The following is an 18,489-nucleotide window of genomic DNA, read 5'->3' as shown; positions in this document are numbered from 1 at the left end:
ACATCTGGGCTATGTTTCCCAAAACCATAGTTGCTAACCACGTTAGGAACTAACATAGTTGGAACCATACAGTTGCAATGCACATGTTTCCCAAAACCACAGTTTGAACTAAAGAGATAAGTACGTTGGTAACTTTCATTGTTTGAACCACCATTGACCTGTGGTTAAAAGCTAAGTTCCAGATACTTTTAGTCTAAGACATCACTGATGCCAGTTTTTTGGTGTTCAAATGAACCATTCTAAATATATTGCTGTCCCTGGTGATATGTGACGTTACCACACCACCCTACTTATAATTGCCTTCAGCAAAAAATGCATGATTAAAAGGCCCACTTGTAGAAATGAGCATGTGAGTTGAATTCACACACCTGAAAAGAGTAAAGCGAAATGCTGCACCTCTGTTCAGTCAGCTGATAATATGCAGCCTATTATATTACTATTTTTGTGTCGTAGGGAGGGATATGGTGTATGCTTTACATAGAACTAGTCACATAGGATTAGGATGATAATTATGTAGACTAAATAATTAATTCAGTCTGATTGTGAACCCATGACCTCCAAGATGCAAGCTTTAGATGAATTACTGACTGACTGAGAGTTAGCCAACTGAGCTACAGAACTGACAGCAAAGGTCTGTTCCCATTTATTTGGAAATACCACAACAGACTGTTCAATGTAAATATGTACAGGCCTTTAAGAGTCAACTGAATATAGACAGCAATTTCATGAGGTAAGCTTGTATGAACCAATTCATATGCTAGATGAGCCAGGAATTTGGGGGAAATGATTCATGGGTAAAAATGACTCTAGTTCAATTGTGATGTATCCCTCTGAAGGTAAGATGCATTGAGTTATTTAAAATCACTACGGCATTTGCAAAATGTGCACCTTTATCAATCAAACTGCAATTGGGTTGTTTTGATTATAAAAGTTAAATAATAAAATAAAAGTGATAAAAACAAATATTTCAAAGCTAAATGAATTCATAAAAATGCATACAAAATGGCAGATATCTGTTTATGCAAATGAACTCTTCACTTCCAGATGAAGTGGTTAGTGTAAATTACTTTTGTACATCAAGACAAATTGGTCTTTTCCATAACCCTGTATAGTTCAGCTTTTCGTGTAAATACATCATTTTGCAAAGAAATACTTACAATGTTATTAATTTGGCAGTCTCTGTGCTGGTTCTCATTTATTTTGAGAAATGTCTTGAATAAATGTATTTTTCAGCTTCACAAAATAACTTGATTTGAAAATAAGAACATGAACAGAAAATTTGACATACTGCATGAATGAACATTTTAAAAAATGTAAATATCTACAATGCAAATATGAATAAAGCATCTTTTTAAGATCAGATGAGTAAAGCAGCAAAAACCTTTCCATGTACAAAAATTCCCATGCATATACGTTTATTAATACACACTGAAAAACTGAGATTTAAGCATTCACTTCATAAGTATAAAAATGTAAAAAAAAACTTTCATAAAATCATAACTGGTTGTAACTGGCCCATCAGACATTAGTGCAAAAAAAGAGTTACAGTTTGAGATCTGTGCCTGGTCATTTGGTTTTTCTTTACACTTACTGGCCGACTGAAAAGCTAAGAACCCAGACATTGTTGAAACACTATTATACATTCAGTTTACATATATCCTGACAATATTCTAACTTAGTTACTAACTAATTCAGTGCAGGATCTCTAGATGGACTGCAAGAGTATTATCATTCATACTGTAAGTATGTTTTACCATTGTGATGATTGTTGGTATTGATACTTTACCTGGCAATTATGTTTAAGCAGGAATTAGGAGGAATTAGATGTGTTATTCTAATATTTGTCTGATATTACATATAAAACTGAAGATTTAAGGAAGAAGAATGTAAAATTAAACGAATTAATCACTGTTGTGCACGTGACATTTCTGTATGTTCCATATGTATCCAACATCGATGAACAAGGTGAGTATATATAAGCGCCCTTGAGACAATTGTATTGTTTTGGCGCTATATAAATAAAATAGAATTATATTCAAAGTGAAGTGGAGACCAGAGTGGAAGCTGGGGCATCAGCCTTGTTCTCCAGCAGGAACCGGCTGCAGGAGAGGAAGCTGGAGTAGAAGCTGGAGGAGAGGCCTGCAATGTCAGTGGAGATGTAGGGCAGCACCTCTGCACTGGCCTGGTTATAGTAGGTGATCTAGAAGGGGGGAAGAGGCCATCAGACTCACTCACATGACCCTCGTCTCACTCAGAGAGCAGTGTCAGCTGATCAGCTATCCCCAGAGCTCTTTCTATAGGCACTTATTCTGATGGGCTGGACCTGAAGAGTCCGAGACGAGACACGAGCATTGCGATGATCTCGTTACACATAATGACAATGGAAGGGAAAGGGTCACTCACCTTTGCCGTGCTGCTGGAGATGTCATATATGGTGAAGCCAGCACACATCACCTCGCCCCTGTTGACGTCCTCTGTGGGCGGGTGAGTGGGAAGAGTGACAGAACGGAGCGCCACAACGTACGGGTCCCTGGCGAAGGGTCAACAAAATAACTTTAACTTCCAATCCCACTTAAATCCAGTGAGGGTAAGGTAAGGTGAAGGTGACATGTGTTCATGTGCTCTCCATGATGCTCACCCTTGATCACATGGAGGCCTCCTAGATGCCATCAGGATGAAGTCTTGGACTATACCAGCCTCACTAACTGAGGGGGTCACGACACGGTAGATCATGTCATCCTCATCAACCTTGGTTATCAACTCACATAAGCTTCAAAGGAAAGAAAACAGAAAAAGGACATCAGCCTGATGTCTCACCCATAAATGGAAAGCAACGTCTTTCTCAAAGGCAATCGGAATTGTTCATGGTATGAGTGATCAAAATATCCTCTACAAATGTAACATTTCAATTTCCCTGATAGTATTTTGTTATCTGATGTTTGGTAGCCTAGCCCTGTCAGACTATACACTCAACTCAGTTTTTGAGAGACTGAAGAAGTCTACTGAGAGAACTCTAAACTGAGTCTCAGCTTGATTCAACCAGATTTATGAGCAGAAAAGCAGCAAGCAATCTTATTTATTTCCATATCATTTTAAAAAGCTACTCATTCATGACAACCCAAATGTAGGATCCCTATGGAGTATAACTCTATATCAAATGTCAGCCGGTGAAATATGATGACTGGTAATGCCAAGCTAGCTCTTTGATGCCACACTGTTCAATGGTTCTCTGCACAGCATTTTCGCCTTTGAGTTATCGTAGGGTCTTACAAAAAAACGCCATCAAACCAAAAGAAGGTACCAATAGACGTGTGTGAAGCTGTCTTACTTGTAGTGCCGGTCCCACTCCTGCCTGCAGGTGAGGTCAGACAGCAGCAGAAAGGCTGTGGCTGCTGGGACCTCCACCTCTGCCTCCACTTTGAAGCACAGGGATTTGTCCTCCTCCATTGTGTATAGACTGACCTGGGAGGAAAATACACATTAGCCCTTGCATTTGCACAAATGGACTGGGAGTTTTAGTGAATGTGTACAGTTGCACCCCCTGGAGATAAAATCCTCTATATTTACCTAACTCAGAGCAATTCTATTACTCTAATAAATGTCTGAGAATATTCTCTATATGCTTTAAGCCCTATCTTCCAAAAAAACAACATGACCAGATGGTCCTTTACTAAACAGTTTCATTGTGTTGCCTGTGTGGGCATCTACAAAAAAAGTTGATCTCCGAGTCCTGTTCCATTGTAAATGTTTTATAAAGCTTATCTGATTTATGATAGTGCAAGTTCAATGGGCACAGGTATCATTTTATTCCATCATATTGTTCCATCATATTGTTCCATTACACATCTCAGAGATCTATATCAGTGAACTCTGGAGTGCAGATAGCAGTCAAGCAGTCAAGGATCCAAAACCTGACAAGAACACTGAGTAAATGACTCAATCCTGGAATCTTCAGGTCAGCGTTCAGTGACGGAACACTTCAGGGGATCTAACCTGATTCTTTTCATGATTCAGGACCCAGTTGTCTCTTGCAGCCAGCATCTTCAGGGCAAAGACATTGTTGTAACTAAGGTACACCTGCATAAAGAAAGACAATCATTTGCACGCACACAATTGGCCATTGGCTATCACAACAAGATAAGGATTATCTCATACTAACGCTTACATCGTGGAGTTATGCAGTTAATAAAAATCAGACCAAGGACAATCTTTGTACAAAGACTAAAGGTGTATAAGAGTGGAGAGGCAGATAGCCTCTGTCAGCACTATGAGGGTTAGAGCAAGGCTAGGGCTTCCAGTGGTCAATACTTGTCACATATTCCACACAGCTCCCAAAACTGTAACCGTACCTGGTTACTAGGGTCCCAGGGGACGGACAGCGGCATCTCTGTTTGCTTACAGGAGATTATGTACTTTCTGAAAAGGTCACAGAAGGGTTAAGGTTAAAAAGTATCAGATATCCTTTTTGTGAACTCAGGATCAATTGGAAGTCACCCCATATATTGTCTTGTGTGAAGGCTATATATAATTGTATAGCATTTGTGGAGATAGCATCTCAGACAGTCTCCTTCCTAAAGCCTGAATGCAGCTGAATAACTGAAATGCCAGTGAGCATAAATAGTAGAAGAGCAGCGAATCTGTGCTTGTCAAAGTTAGTCTAAAGAATAAAGAGATGCTTTGCTATTTCAACGTGGTTACACACAACAAAGGGATATAATCCATAAGGACAAAAGGAGCTGCATTCTGCAATACTTTGCAGTGTAGACAGATTTAGGCTGACCAGACTGTCTGTTTACATAACACTCTAAAAGTACAGTGTAAAATGTAGATATAGTTTTTAAATCTCCATTTGAAATCCTCTTCACCTTTATGAGCAACTCTATGGCTCCATCTAAAGGCAGGAAGATGTAGTTCAGCAGCCTCACTGACCAGTAGGGATGCAACAGTACAGTGGGTCAACGGTTCGGTATTTGGGCCACAGTAACAGTACGGTTCCGGTATCTTTATATTTAAGACAAAAACACCAAACTATGTGTTTTGTCTCTAGACATCTATTAGAGGAGAGAACTAGATAGAGTGTCTGAGTCAATTTGTTTTTTTATTTCTCTCTGTGATGGTTCATACAGCTTTACTGCTAAAATGTGTGCGGAAGGGGACATTGGTAAGAGGTTCATTTTTCCATCAGGTGACATAATCCATTTTCAGTCACCACTAAATAGGAATGCAAATCTTTGGCTATAAATACTCCCACTGCTTTGATGATTACCTTCGCTAAGGTTTTCGGTACAGTTTGTTTGTAAGAAGGATGACGCAAAAAGCTACTGGTTTGATTTCCATGAAAGGTGTAGCATGGGCAAGGGAAAATCCATAAAAATTTGGAGCAGATCCGACTCACAGGGCGGCTCCACAAATTTAGTTTCACTTCCGCTAATGTTGCGAAATGTGGTATTTAGCCTTGGTGGAGGTCTGCGCTTTCCGAATGCCCTTTTAGTTTCTTTGTTTGTTTGTTTTTTTATTTTGTCACAAATTGTTGTTGGAAGGCAGCAGCGAGGGATGATTGTGTTTTTTCACTAATGGGTAGACTCCCCCTGGGCTAGGGCCAGTGATGGTGACTGTTCCTATTTGTATACAGATCGCTGCCAGGCTCAAGGGAAATTCTAACAAGCTCCATGGATATTTTGTGGATCTGAATGTTAGGTGTTTGTGTATTCAGCAGCAGGTTTTGAAAATTATAGGAAATTGACAGGCGTACCTTAATATCGCAGTTCACATGTGCGTATTGAACGGAAGGGGGTACCAAACGGTTCCACAATATACTGTGTGTCACTGAATCCCTACTGACTAGGATGGGAGTGCTGTCTGATGTTGTATGGTGCCAGGTGTACGGAAGCATCTCTTTCAGAAATGTGCATTCAGGACAACAAAAAGCTTTCTTACCGGTCAAGTCGGATTTTCTTTCTTGCAATGGCCTCCTGGTACCTCCTCTTCCCCTCCTGTCAAGGAAAGTCACCAGTTATTAGTGAGTTATTAGCAGTGGCTATGGATCATTGAATAAGGGATGCTAAAAGAAATCTAACTGGCTGGATTGCTTCTGTTAAACAACCTTGAACTTTGACCCCTTACTGTTGGCTCAGGTCGTATCGGAGGCAGTGTTCGTGGCCTCCCTGCCTCATCAAGCACCTCAAAGGTCATGAAGGCACTGTTGATGTGACGAAGTGGTTCCTCACCCTTATAGGCTTCCGCACACACTCCCACCTCCATACTGTCCAGTAAGGACAAAGAAAGAGGACAAAAAATTAATAAAAGCCCAATATACACTTTACTGTCCAAGTCCATTGCAGTAACACTGATGAGCATTTCAAACTTGGTCTTTTCAAAAAATCACAGGGTCTGTTCCTTGTCCTTGTAATAGTGAGGTCATTACCGCATCAGATTGCAAAGTTCGAAGTTGCAGGCCGAGAATCTTTCGATTGTAAAACAAAGATGGCCTTCTAGTTACAATTACTCATCAGTTTTTAGGTGTGGGTCAGTTGTTTACAGATTATGTCTCTAAAAACATTCCAGAGGTGCATTGTTCCACTAGGTTGAGTTTTCTCACACCCCTGCTGATGTTCTTATCTCTACCCTCTGTCTCTGGTTCTTGTCCTGTGCTTTTTCACACTCTGAACACTGGTACAGTGGTCTCACTCCTGCAGCTGAATAGATTAGTTTTAACATAGATTTCAGCAACATGGGAATTCTGGACTCAGTAGGCTGCAGGTAACACCCTTCTACATTTGTCTGTGTGACTGTGTGATCACTATCAGTGTAACCACCAAATTCCATGTTATGAATTATCATACCAGATGAATGCTTAAATTAACTGGGTATTCAAGGGAAAGATGGTCAAAGGACTTGGAGTATTTTCTGTTGTCAGAGACTCCCACACTCTTTGTGTTTAGCAATAATCCTTTAAGCAGCCAGTTTATACAGTTCATACTCTCTGAATGTTTGGATGTTTCATATGTCTTCTCTTATGTATTTCTAACTTTAGATTATTCTAGGTCAGCCTACCATAGCTTACCTTAGGGGTAGCAATATAGCATTAGAAGAAAAAGAACTAAGTCTGCATTCCTAAATTAAGTAGAGTCAGATTAATTACGTTAACCAAGATAGGGACCTGTAATAAAATATTGTATTTTAGCAAAGCGCAGCACAAACACGTGGAAACCTTCACCCACTCCCAGCTCCATTTTTGGTCTGTAAAGTGGTTTCTTACAACATCATGGGTTAAGGATTCACCTTATACCCCCTTATTATCATTATTATTATTATTTTTATTTTTTATCTTATTGTACAGCACTTTGGTCAGTGTATGCTGTGTGTAAATGTGCTCTATAAATAAAACTTACTTACTTACTTACTTATTGTACCCTGTGGCCAGAAATTCTATACTTTAATTCTATATGACTCCATCTTTGGTTTTACTACATTGGACCCCTTTGAACAGATGACGTGCTTCTTCACACAGAATGACACTGTCAGATCCATTCCAGCCCATTATTTAAGTGTGCCAGGTTAAGAGTCATGACTACAGGGTGTTTTACTGACAGTTATAACACGGGTAGATGGAATTATAACACGGGTAGATGGAATGCACCATTCTGAGAGTGAGTTCCGGGGTGTGCTATATTCAACGGTATAGTAACTGTACAACCTGTTTTCATCTACCTGAGCGTTCCAAATCAGTGCGCACTCAAAAGAAAATATCTAACCAAGATGGCGGCGTGTTGTGGCTAATGTAGTGGGGAATGTTTCATGTGAATTAAGCTATCTACACGACTTTTTATATGTCTAAATTGACTCGGGCCTAGTTTCCCGAACGCTAAAAAGGACTTGAAATCGGTCGTAAGAGGGATCCTTGCAGAGCGGTTTCCCGACGCCGCACCTACGGCTATGATGTGTCTACGATGTCGCCAAAATCCACGTAGGCCGTTAAGATACGTCGTTATCGGGAAACGAGGCCCCGGTTAGTTGTTTCTGTGCTACACGAATGTTGCAGAGTATTGTAAGTCTTTACTGAAAGTCTCGAATATTATTTGTAGGTGACTGCAAACGCTTAGACCAAAACCCCATTGAAACACACGTAGCTTTTGTGCTAGGCTTACAGACGTGAAGTTCCCAATGCTATTTGTCTGTTGCATAGCAACAGCCACACAAAGGGGGACTATTTTCTCTTGGCTACTGAAATGCGATACACAATGTTTGGTGACTAGAACTTTTTTGTGCTGAAAGGCAGCTTAGTGTTTATAATTTAATTTTACTTAATATTTATAAAGTCGCTGGCAACCGTGTTATAAAAGCAATAAGGTACTCGAGTCAGTACGGTATTGTCAATAATGTACTTGTTCGAGGGTTTGCCGGCCCTCCGCTGCGCGTCGGGCCTAACAACTCCCTCGAACAAGTACATTATTGACGATACCGTACTGCCTCTCGAACCTTATTGCTTAATTATGACACTCTACAAAAATGAAAGTGTGTTGAAATCAGACATTGTGTTTTTGGAATGGCCCTTTCAGAGCAGAAGTATACAGAGTAGAGCTACACTTAAAAAGGTATGTTCAGTAAATGATGAGACACTCCAACCTGTGCATGAAGGTATTGTTGACAATTGCTCTCAGCACCAAGCGGTCACCAACACTAGACGGCCCTCTGAATTGGAACATGTCAATAGCCTTCAGTGTGGGATGAGCATTGCATAAACGACTGCAGAGGAGGGAAATAAACAGTTAGAAATGTCACAGCGTACTGTAAAATATTTAAGCAATATAGCACGAGTGGGAGTGGGGTAGGTAAGGGATAATCACTCGGGTGGTGTTCGGCCGTAGCCAGCCACTGAGGCCGGAGGCCGAGTGGCGTAGGCAACAACACCCGTGGGATTATCCCTTACCTACCCCACTCCCACGAGTGCTATAATGCTTTTATAAAACAATTCTACAGTCAACAAATTAACATTTCAACACAAAGTTATTGATTAAAAATGGTTTGTTTCACCATTGTTTCTCTCTATTAATCACAACATTTTAATGCATCTTAACATTAAAGACAACATGGGGTGCACTCAACCTTTTAGTCTATCCAGCCAAAGATCACAAAGCTAAAGATCAACATGCTATGACTAATACATAAAACAATACTAAAGCATTCTGTGAGCAATTGCCAGCCTATATTTAGTGGTTTGACATTCACCCAGTTTGAATCAAGGAAATGGTCCGGTAAACATTAACTCACAGTGACTTGTTTGTATATTGTATCAGTTTAAATCAAACATCTACTAGAAGGCAGGTGCTGTATCTGCTCTTCAGTAGTAAACCCTGCCTATTATGCACTGTAAAAAAACAACCTAATTTTACAGTTAATAACTCTACATTTTTACAGTGGTTTTCTGTTTTTTGAAATTGTATACAAAACTGCATATAATAATGGAGGTTAACTATAAATTAAAAACACGACTCCTATTTTAAGGATAATGCCAATAATGACAAATTACATGGATTTCAATTTTTTTTACAGAAAATAACTGTATTATTTATACATACATTTTCCATTTTTCTGAAATACATGCAAATGTAAATAAAATTACACTGATAATCTGTAATTTAATATGTAGCTCATTATATTATGGTTTATGTACATACTAACAATTTAGCATGATTCTATGTAAATTTACAGTGAATTCTTCACTAATTCAGCATAAACATTTTTGCAAACCCATTTTCATTTAACCTGTTAGAACCTTGATGTTTTTTCCTAAATGACCTAAAAATTCCATGCCCAAATGAAAAGGCTTACTTTTGAGTTTTAGGCACAGTATGGTGGAAAATTTCAATTTGATGTTACAGAGTACCCGTCAAGCTATGAGTACCATATATGATATCTGAAATTTTAGAAAGATGTCGATAACCTTCCCAAAATGTAGGCGCTCCCTATTTTTTTTCATTTACATCTAGATTACTGTGGATGTAAGTAGGAAAATGAATAGAAATGCCCAGTTTTGTCATATAATTGTGTGCCCCCAAGGGTATGCCATCACTTGAACAAATTTGGAACTGATATCTCATCCCAATCAAAAGTTAGAATATAAATAATCGGTGAGCCCTCCATACACTTCCGTGACTTTTGCTGCTTTTTGATTATACCAGACTCTATTTCAATCTTCTCGTCATCCAACCGTTGAAGCTCTTCCAATACTACTGTTACCCCATAAAAACAATCTTTTTGGGGGCTGGCTCTCTGTTTTATTTTTAGAAGCCATGATGATGTAGAATAAATGTGTTTTGTTGTGCACCTGCATTACGTTATAGAACTGTCAAAACTTGCGTGGCTAAACGGCAAAACAAATGCACGTGAATTACTGATTACATCCCACCTTCTCTGTTGTGCACTCGGATATCTTTGCATCTCATTGGTCTACAGTCATGATTGACACATGTGTGGACCAGTCAAGGAAAGTATTAGTTTATGTTTTTCACGCACAGACTTAGCAGAGTTTACCATAGCAACCATGGACATATGATAGCAACAAAATAGTCTTGGGTGCGCGCATTGTGTCAGACTGACAGGTCAGTCAACCTATGATATTAGTTACAGGTTCCCGTATCTTGCTGGCTGATTGGGTTATCCTGATAAGATAAGACTCTGTAAAAGGTCGGGATAGCCTTCACGCTTAGAGCAAGATGTTACTCATAAGAGGACTCAGGAGGTTGAAGATGTTAGAAAGATGGGTATTTTTATTAACCCAAATAAGGCACAAAGGCAGTTAAAACACTGACAATACTAAATCAATATAAAAAATACAGTTTTCACTAAGGACAAATGCATGAAGCCACCAACAAATAAGCAATTCACATAAGACCACATGTATAAAAAGGACCATTAACTGGTCAGTGAGAGTCCTTATTAAACACGATCACTTTCACTACGAAACAAAACAAAAGCAAATAAAAGGACCAAGGTAACTAGCCCATCGTGAGAGCTCCAAGGACTTACGTCCTATTAAACTGGCAACTTTCCTGAACAAAGAACAAAGGTAAGTTTAAGTAGCCTTGACAAGCACCTTGAATTGGCTCATACCAATCATTGATTTCAGGTGTGTCAATCAGCAAGGCACCAACACCTGTGGCTCACAGCAGCCATACCTAAACAATCAAACTCCCAATCAACTAGGAAACACAGACTACACATGGTAGCAATTAGGCTTGGTGCCGGCATAGCCGACACATAATAAAGCAGCCAAATCTCATTAAACATAAACTCCATATATCGCGCCATCTTCACAACACAAACTTAGACACTAAACACCGGTTGACAAACGGTATGAAATATGACAATATGATTATTGTTAAACTAAATAAACAGAAAATTTCAGAGACAAGACATTGAATGTGTGCTGATTTTAACTGAACAAAGACATGAACATCAAACATGTAACACACACACACACCAAAACACCTTCACCCAGTCCACAAAAGCAGCAGCCTACAGGCTGCAGTGGTGGGTCACACAGGTGCCCCGTCACAGACTCACTTTGTTCATTCGGTTAAAATCAAGCCACCCCTGAACTAAACACCACTATACATATTTGGGACCCATTCTAACGGCATCGGCAAGCCTGGTCTAGTCACACAAGAGCATTGTCCAAATTCCCTAATGGTGAATGGGCACTAAATCCAACAGACCCACTCCAAAATCTTGTGGAAAGACTTCCTATAAGAGAGGCAACTATTATAGAGTAGTTTTGGAATGAGATGTGCGTGAAACTCATATATGTGTGATGATCAGGTGTCCCAATACTTTTGACCTGACCTAACCTTGGATCTGGCTGGCCCAGAGCAATGCAGAACAATAAAGACGAGACAAGGGGGAAATTACTTTGCAATGGACTGACTCACTCCATGTAGTTTAATACGAGTCTGAAGTCAAATGTTTTAACTTTTGTGGGTAGAGGCTATTGTGATGTTCCTGCTGAGCTCCGCTCCGGCCACGCCCCCTTCAATCACACAAGCACATACACCTGTTTCACTCTCACTCATGCTCTCAGCTGCATGTCATCAGTATCATTCACCATCCCAGCTGCACTGCATTCAGATCCCAAATCACATGATCACACACACCTGATTCACTCCTATATATAACCTGCACTCCCCTCACTCCGTGTTTGGTCTCGTCGCTACAAGGGTGAAACCTTTGCCCAAGTCTTCTAAATCTGTGGCCCACTCTACGTCCCTGGGATTCCGCCTTCCGGCCACCGGCGACTACAACCCCATTGTCAGCTGGCTTCCAGCCCAGCAAGCTCCCTGTCTGCTGGCTTCCGAGTCAGCCATTTCGGTGCCGGCAGACTTTTAGGACTGCATTATCCAGAGTGCCGTGCATACGGCACCGGGAGTAATGTGACTGTCTTGTCCGGCCTGTAGCCGTGTACCTCTGTTCTTTGCCCTTGCGCACAGTAGCCAGAGTGAGACTCTGTGCGATCTTTAGTTCATGTTCCTAGATCTTTGTGTTAGAACTCTGTCTGTTAACCCTTTCGTTGATTTGTATACTCTGTTTGTGTCCTGTTCCCCGTCTGTACTCCATCAATAAACTCTGCATCACCTGAAACTCTTCAATCACAAACCCTGCAAGTCAATGTTTGAAATAATTGTCTTCCAAAATAAAACCATCATTTTACAATCTTGAGCATGTGTCAGCACTTTATTGAATGTGTTTGATCATAAAAATGTAGGAGCAATCTGGAAAATGTCAGTTTCTCTGCTAAATGTGAATTGCCGTCACTTAATTGAAGGTGTTTCATTGTAATAAATGAGGGAAAATCTGTAAAATACCAGTGTTTCTCTGCAAAACTGTTAGGGCTGCCACTTTATTGAAGGTGTTTAATCTTAATTAAAGAAGCCTGACTTAATGAATGGTGTTTGCTCGTTATAAATTAGGAAGAATCTGTAAAATAACAGTATTTTTTGCTGAACTTGTAGAACTGTCACTTTATTGAAAGTGTTCGATATTAATAATAAAAAAATCTGTAAAATAACAGTTTTTCTCTGCTGAACTGTTAGGGCTGCCACTTTATTGAAGATTTTTAATCTTAATTAAAGAAGCCTGACTTAATGAATGGTGTTTGTTCGTAATAAATTAGGAAGAATCTGTAAAATAACAGCATTTTTTGCTAAACTTGTAGTACTGTCACCTTATTGAAAGTGTTCGATATTAATAATAGATACAAAAATCTGTAAAATAACAGTTTTTCTCTGCTGAACTGTTAGGGCTGCCACTTTATTGAAGGTTTTTAATCTTAAATATCGAGGAAAACATTGTAAAATAACAGTGTTTCTCTGCTATACTTTTAGTACCCTAACTTAATAAAAGGTGTTTGCTCGTAATAAATTAGGAAGAATCTGTACAATAACAGTTTTTCTCTGCTAAACTGTTAGGGATGTAACTTTATTAATGGTGTTTGATTGTATTAATTGAGGAAAAATCTATAAAAAAAAACAGTTTTTCTCTGCAAATCCTTAAATGGAAATATCTGTAAATATAGGGTTTTTGCACTTTATTTGAATTAGGATGTTTTACTTTAATTTTGCGGTTTTTGTTTGGCAGCCGTAGCTGCCAGTAATTTACTGTTTTTTTACAGATTTTTTTTTTACAGTGTGTATATATTAGTGCACATTCCTCTTCCGTTAAGAAAGTGACATACCTTGCTGCAATTGTAGCCACATTCTCCATCCAGGCCATTATCTGACCCCCGAAAGTGTTGACTTGATGGTTGGCATGAGGTGGCAGTACCAGCTCAACACTCTCCACTCGAGTCCTCTCTGTGGGTACTGCCTCCTGAAGGTCCTGGCTTTCTGCCCCTGAGACAATGACACATACACACACATATAAATATGCAATGTCTGAATATTTACCTATGCATAGGAAAACATCTTTACATTTAGACAAAACACAGTGATTTCATGACACTTCAATTCTCTAAGGAAATAAGTGAGTTGTGTAGACTACAGCTGAGAACTGAAACTTCCCAAACATGAGGTGTCTCTGCGCTCACAAGCCCGTTATAAAAACAATGAGAGCCTTGTCAGTGTGGCTGCTGTTGGTCATAACGTTAGAGATTTAATTCTTTCAGCTCATATTCAATTTCTGATAATGTCCTCATTTATCTACTTTTTCTGCCTTGAGCACCCTTGATCCATGATCTGAGGATCGATTGCTTTATGCCCTGTACACACTATCCCGGTTATATACAAATATGCATATTCGCAATAAAAAACGATATCCGTTCACACTAACATTTTCGTATCGTTTACTAAATGTTTGCTATCCACATTAACATGTTGAAATGACAATTGTTGTCATGGTTACGCCACTCGTGCAACCAACATGATATCGGCTTTATATATCGGCCATCGACCGGCCTGTTCTCTTAATATTGGCATCGGCCATTGAAAAACCCATATCTGTCTATCACTATCACACATACCCTCTGTGATACCCTTCTGGAAGGACTCGTTGTTTAATATGTCCTTCATGATGTCATGGTGGATGAGCCTCATCCTTCTCCTTTCCGCGGCAACGCTGTGCTCTGCCTGCTCTGACTGAGTCCGTGGCACCAGTTGTCGCAGGTGCACCTTACAAACCAAAAACACACATGGGCACACACACACACACACACACACACACACACACACACACACACACACACACACACACACACACAAACACACACATATATTCCATCTCCTCAGTCAACTTTTGTTAAGCTGTCAAGTAAATATGATATGATATTTTTACATTAGCTCAAAGCAGAACTGCTAATACTATGGGGATTTCATACAGTGACAGTGGATATAGAGAAGGTTTCTTTCCAAGATGATTATGGCAAAGCAATGAAAACCTACTGACCTTTCCCCCTCCTTGATGTCTGGCCACAAAAGTAGCATAAGCATTGCAGACCTTCCAGCAGCATCCACTGAAAAGATCCTCACAAGTCACCTCAATGCCAACCTGAAACCATTGGGCAGGATCACTAAACCATTTTGAACCTGATTGAAGTAGCGGGTTACTGTATATTGCAAACTTGGAACATAAATGCACCACTGATTTTAAAACTTGAATAGAGTGTCAAAACCATTACCTCCATACTTGAGTTGAAAGCCCGATTGGCCTTGGCCTTGATATTTACCACCTGTCCAACCCTGTGAAGAAAAGTGATAAGAAAAAAAAAAATTAGAGGTTTGCAATATCATAACATTTCTCCCATAGGATGGCTAGATGCGGACTTCAGACTACATTTCTCCCATAGGATGGCTAGATGCTGACTTCAGACGACATTTCTCCCATATGACGGCTAGATGCTGACTTAATTCAGACGACATTTCTCCACTAAAATGTTCCACGCATCTCCTTGTGACATTTGGGAGGATGGCATCTGTTCCAGTCGATGTGTTTATATTGCTCTCCCTCTGGCTCCATTGAACCACCACAGCCTATTAATCACAGTCGTTTGTGTTTACTGCAGTGCCATCTCCTCTGGTGGGGAGAGGGGCACACACGGTAATTAAGAGTCCTGTTTCAAAGGGCGCAGCTCTACGTCTGCTAAGCCTGTGGAGGAATCGATGAAGTCGACTTATGCCACGTCAGCAGCCTCCACTCCCAACATCATTACAGCTTCAACAACACCTCCCAGACACAGCAGTATCTAAACTAAAACAGATGCCAGTGAAAAGGTATATGACATATAGATGGATGTGTTCACTGGAAATGATGAATAAGTCCAAGAGCGGTTCAGACGTGGCAGACAGCGGTGGAGGAACACAGTGCGGGATAACGTCTTAAACTATATGGAGGATTTTTCTGGTGGTCAGCATAAGTCTTCTGGCTACTACACATAATGTGGCAGTTATTCATTCTAAAGAGGAGACTCTCCTCTCAGAGACCCACAGGAAGAATGGTGAAGCAAATAGCATTTTCAGACATGACATTTTCCCTTATGACATACAGTATCACACTCACCCAATGGTGTGCTCAAAGTAGATATCATCGACTGAGGCAGTAACACAGGGACATCCTGCATGTCTCTCAGCTGGAACACCACAGGAAAGAGAGCATTTGAATCATCCACTCTACAGCATATCTTGACACAGTACCAGTTTACGACGATTCTGTATTCTGATATTTCTATGACTATGAACAATACATGGTAAAAAAAAAGGGCATTAAATGACATCACTGTTTTCCTAAAGACATGTTGCATGTGAATGCACATTTGTCTTCAGCCAAGTATAAAGGGTAGGGGAGAGTGGGTTGATTTGTGCCATAGGGGAAGTTGTGCCATCCCCTGTTTCTAGGGAATCATAGAAGAAATTGGTCATTTGACCACACATTTTTCAGCCATTTGACTCATCCTGCAAAGAATAGAGCCTAATTGCATGAGAGGTTAAGTTAAAAAAAAAATGTTTTTTGCCTTCCAAAGTAAAATTTCTATTATCAAGGTTTTTTGATTGTTGTGTCTGAACAGTTATAGACAAGTTTGAAAACATTTCACAGATGTTTTAGTGCTTTGCTAAGCTACACTATGAGTCTATATAGTTAGCATGATTTTAGTGCAAAACTGCTGGATGATGTATTTTTACCAAAAAGGTGGGATTGGGGTAAATTGTGCCAGTGGCACCTCCACTTGTGAATATTCTAAACATATTATTTTATTGTTATTGTACATTGTATTCTTACATTTTATCACTAAAACTATGTGGCTTTCTTAATTTTAGACCAAAAAGAGAAATAGACCATCATGCCACAGAGTTATTAGAGGAAGACAGGCAGGGCTTCCACTCCAAAGGACATGGACAGAGTAGTGGAAGAGGTAGAGAAGGGGATAGTCAGGTGCCAAGGCAGATGAACAAATGCAGGATGTTATTAAAAACATACATGGAGAAGAAACAGATGTGTTCATGAAGCCCTAGGCCTTGTTTAAGAAAATTGCCCTTTAATGTGCTCATGTGGCGCAATAGGCTTGTAGAAAATCTGCCTTTGATGTTGTAAAATAACTTTAAATAAACCTTAAATTAGTAATTTCGTATTGAATTTGTTTAGCTTTTATAAAGCATCACAGAGAGATGAGTTGAAAATATACTTTTTTACTTAAATAATCAATGGCACAACTTACCCCGCACCAGGGGCAAGTTGTGCCAAGAGACCACCTTTTTTCAGAAAGCTATATTTCTTAAATACTATATTTCAGATCCAAAGTGATTGTTCCCAGGAATGCACCACATCCTGAAATATATGTTCATATTTTAGTTGGAAGCATTACTGTCATGGCCACGTTTTAAAGTCACTTTAAGTAAAAACTGGCACAACTCACCCCACTCTCCCCTACTGAAAGTGAGTTAATGCCATTTATGTTGTGGTTCTGATTTAATCTGATAGTGTTATTTGCCTAATAACATACCACTAACAAAGTCATAACAAGAGTAGCTTTCCAAAAAGCAAACCAGATCGAATGTAAATCTTACGACATGCCTGTCTTCCTCTAAGCACCTTCTACACAAAATAAAACTCTAGCTACAAGGCTCATCTATAAGTAGGGTACACAGTTAACTAGTCAGGGTTAGTCACTAAAACATATGTGGAATAACCTCATGGTAGTCTTATGTATACTTGTTGATCTTGAGCCAGATTTACAGTCGTTATGGTTCTATCGTACTTGGAGTAGCCCCCCAGTCCTGAATTGTCTCTGTTGTGCTCCTCACTCCTCACCTGACAGACAGGCTGTCGAGTCCATCCACTTGAGTAGCTGCCCCACGCTGAGCTCCTGGCAGTGGTTGGCATGACAGGGCATCACAATCTGGCTCTTCTTTACCTCTGTGGGGTTCCTGTACATCTCCCTATCCACCAGGGCAAGGTCTTTCAGCTTGCCCCAAGTACTGTTTGGGGAGCTCATTTTTGTAAACCACTGCACGGACCTATAAATAGTTTTGCAAGAAATATTTTAAAAACTAGGATTTGTGCTCCAAAATGGAACCCTTATTCTACTATAAGTGCGAAGGTCTGTGTGTCATCGTGCCGCAGTAGTTGGCTAGCAAACACACAAACTAGGCACTTTGCCCTCCTCATGCTTTGTGGATTTACAGCAGTCGCAAAGCTTGAGAAGGTTTGTTGCGAAATACCGGTAGTAGTTTCTAATGTACCACACCTTCCTACTCGCAACTGTCTTCTATAGCCTAATCTATGTATAACTGGATGCCACCAACTACCTATTAGTACAATCAGACAATCCATTTAGCGATCACCTTAAAAATGACTCCCGATGCATAATTGAATGTTAGACAGAGCTAGACAAGAGTCTAGGCTTTAGTTTACAGTGACATGTAAACAAGACCACCTGCCTGACCATCGATTTCAGTCGGGTATACCGGACAACTTCGCCGACGGAGATAATTTGTTGAGAACATTGAC

The 18,489-nt window shown here is 39.9% G+C and overlaps 1 protein-coding gene across 1 annotated transcript; it reads right to left on the bottom strand.

Annotated features, from left to right (window-relative positions):
• Nucleotides 1–2,035: 2,035 nt before the first annotated feature.
• On the bottom strand, nt 2,036–17,985 carry acot11a (acyl-CoA thioesterase 11a; the record flags this gene model as incomplete). Its single annotated transcript, XM_080836235.1, has 15 exons — nt 17,791–17,985; nt 16,045–16,114; nt 15,167–15,227; nt 14,935–15,036; nt 14,513–14,660; nt 13,730–13,886; nt 8,626–8,745; nt 6,124–6,262; nt 5,938–5,993; nt 4,350–4,416; nt 3,994–4,077; nt 3,329–3,462; nt 2,639–2,770; nt 2,404–2,530; nt 2,036–2,200 (listed from the first exon to the last, which is right to left on the bottom strand). The coding sequence occupies exons 1-15, from the start codon at nt 17,972–17,974 to the stop codon at nt 2,036–2,038; spliced, it is 1,746 nt and encodes a 581-aa protein (XP_080692361.1). The 5' UTR covers nt 17,975–17,985.
• Nucleotides 17,986–18,489: the final 504 nt, after the last annotated feature.

The sequence above is a fragment of the Sprattus sprattus genome (assembly GCF_963457725.1).
Source record: "Sprattus sprattus genome assembly, chromosome: 4".
Classification (NCBI taxonomy): Eukaryota; Metazoa; Chordata; class Actinopteri; order Clupeiformes; family Clupeidae; genus Sprattus; species Sprattus sprattus.
This window is presented reverse-complemented; position numbering and strand designations above follow the sequence as displayed.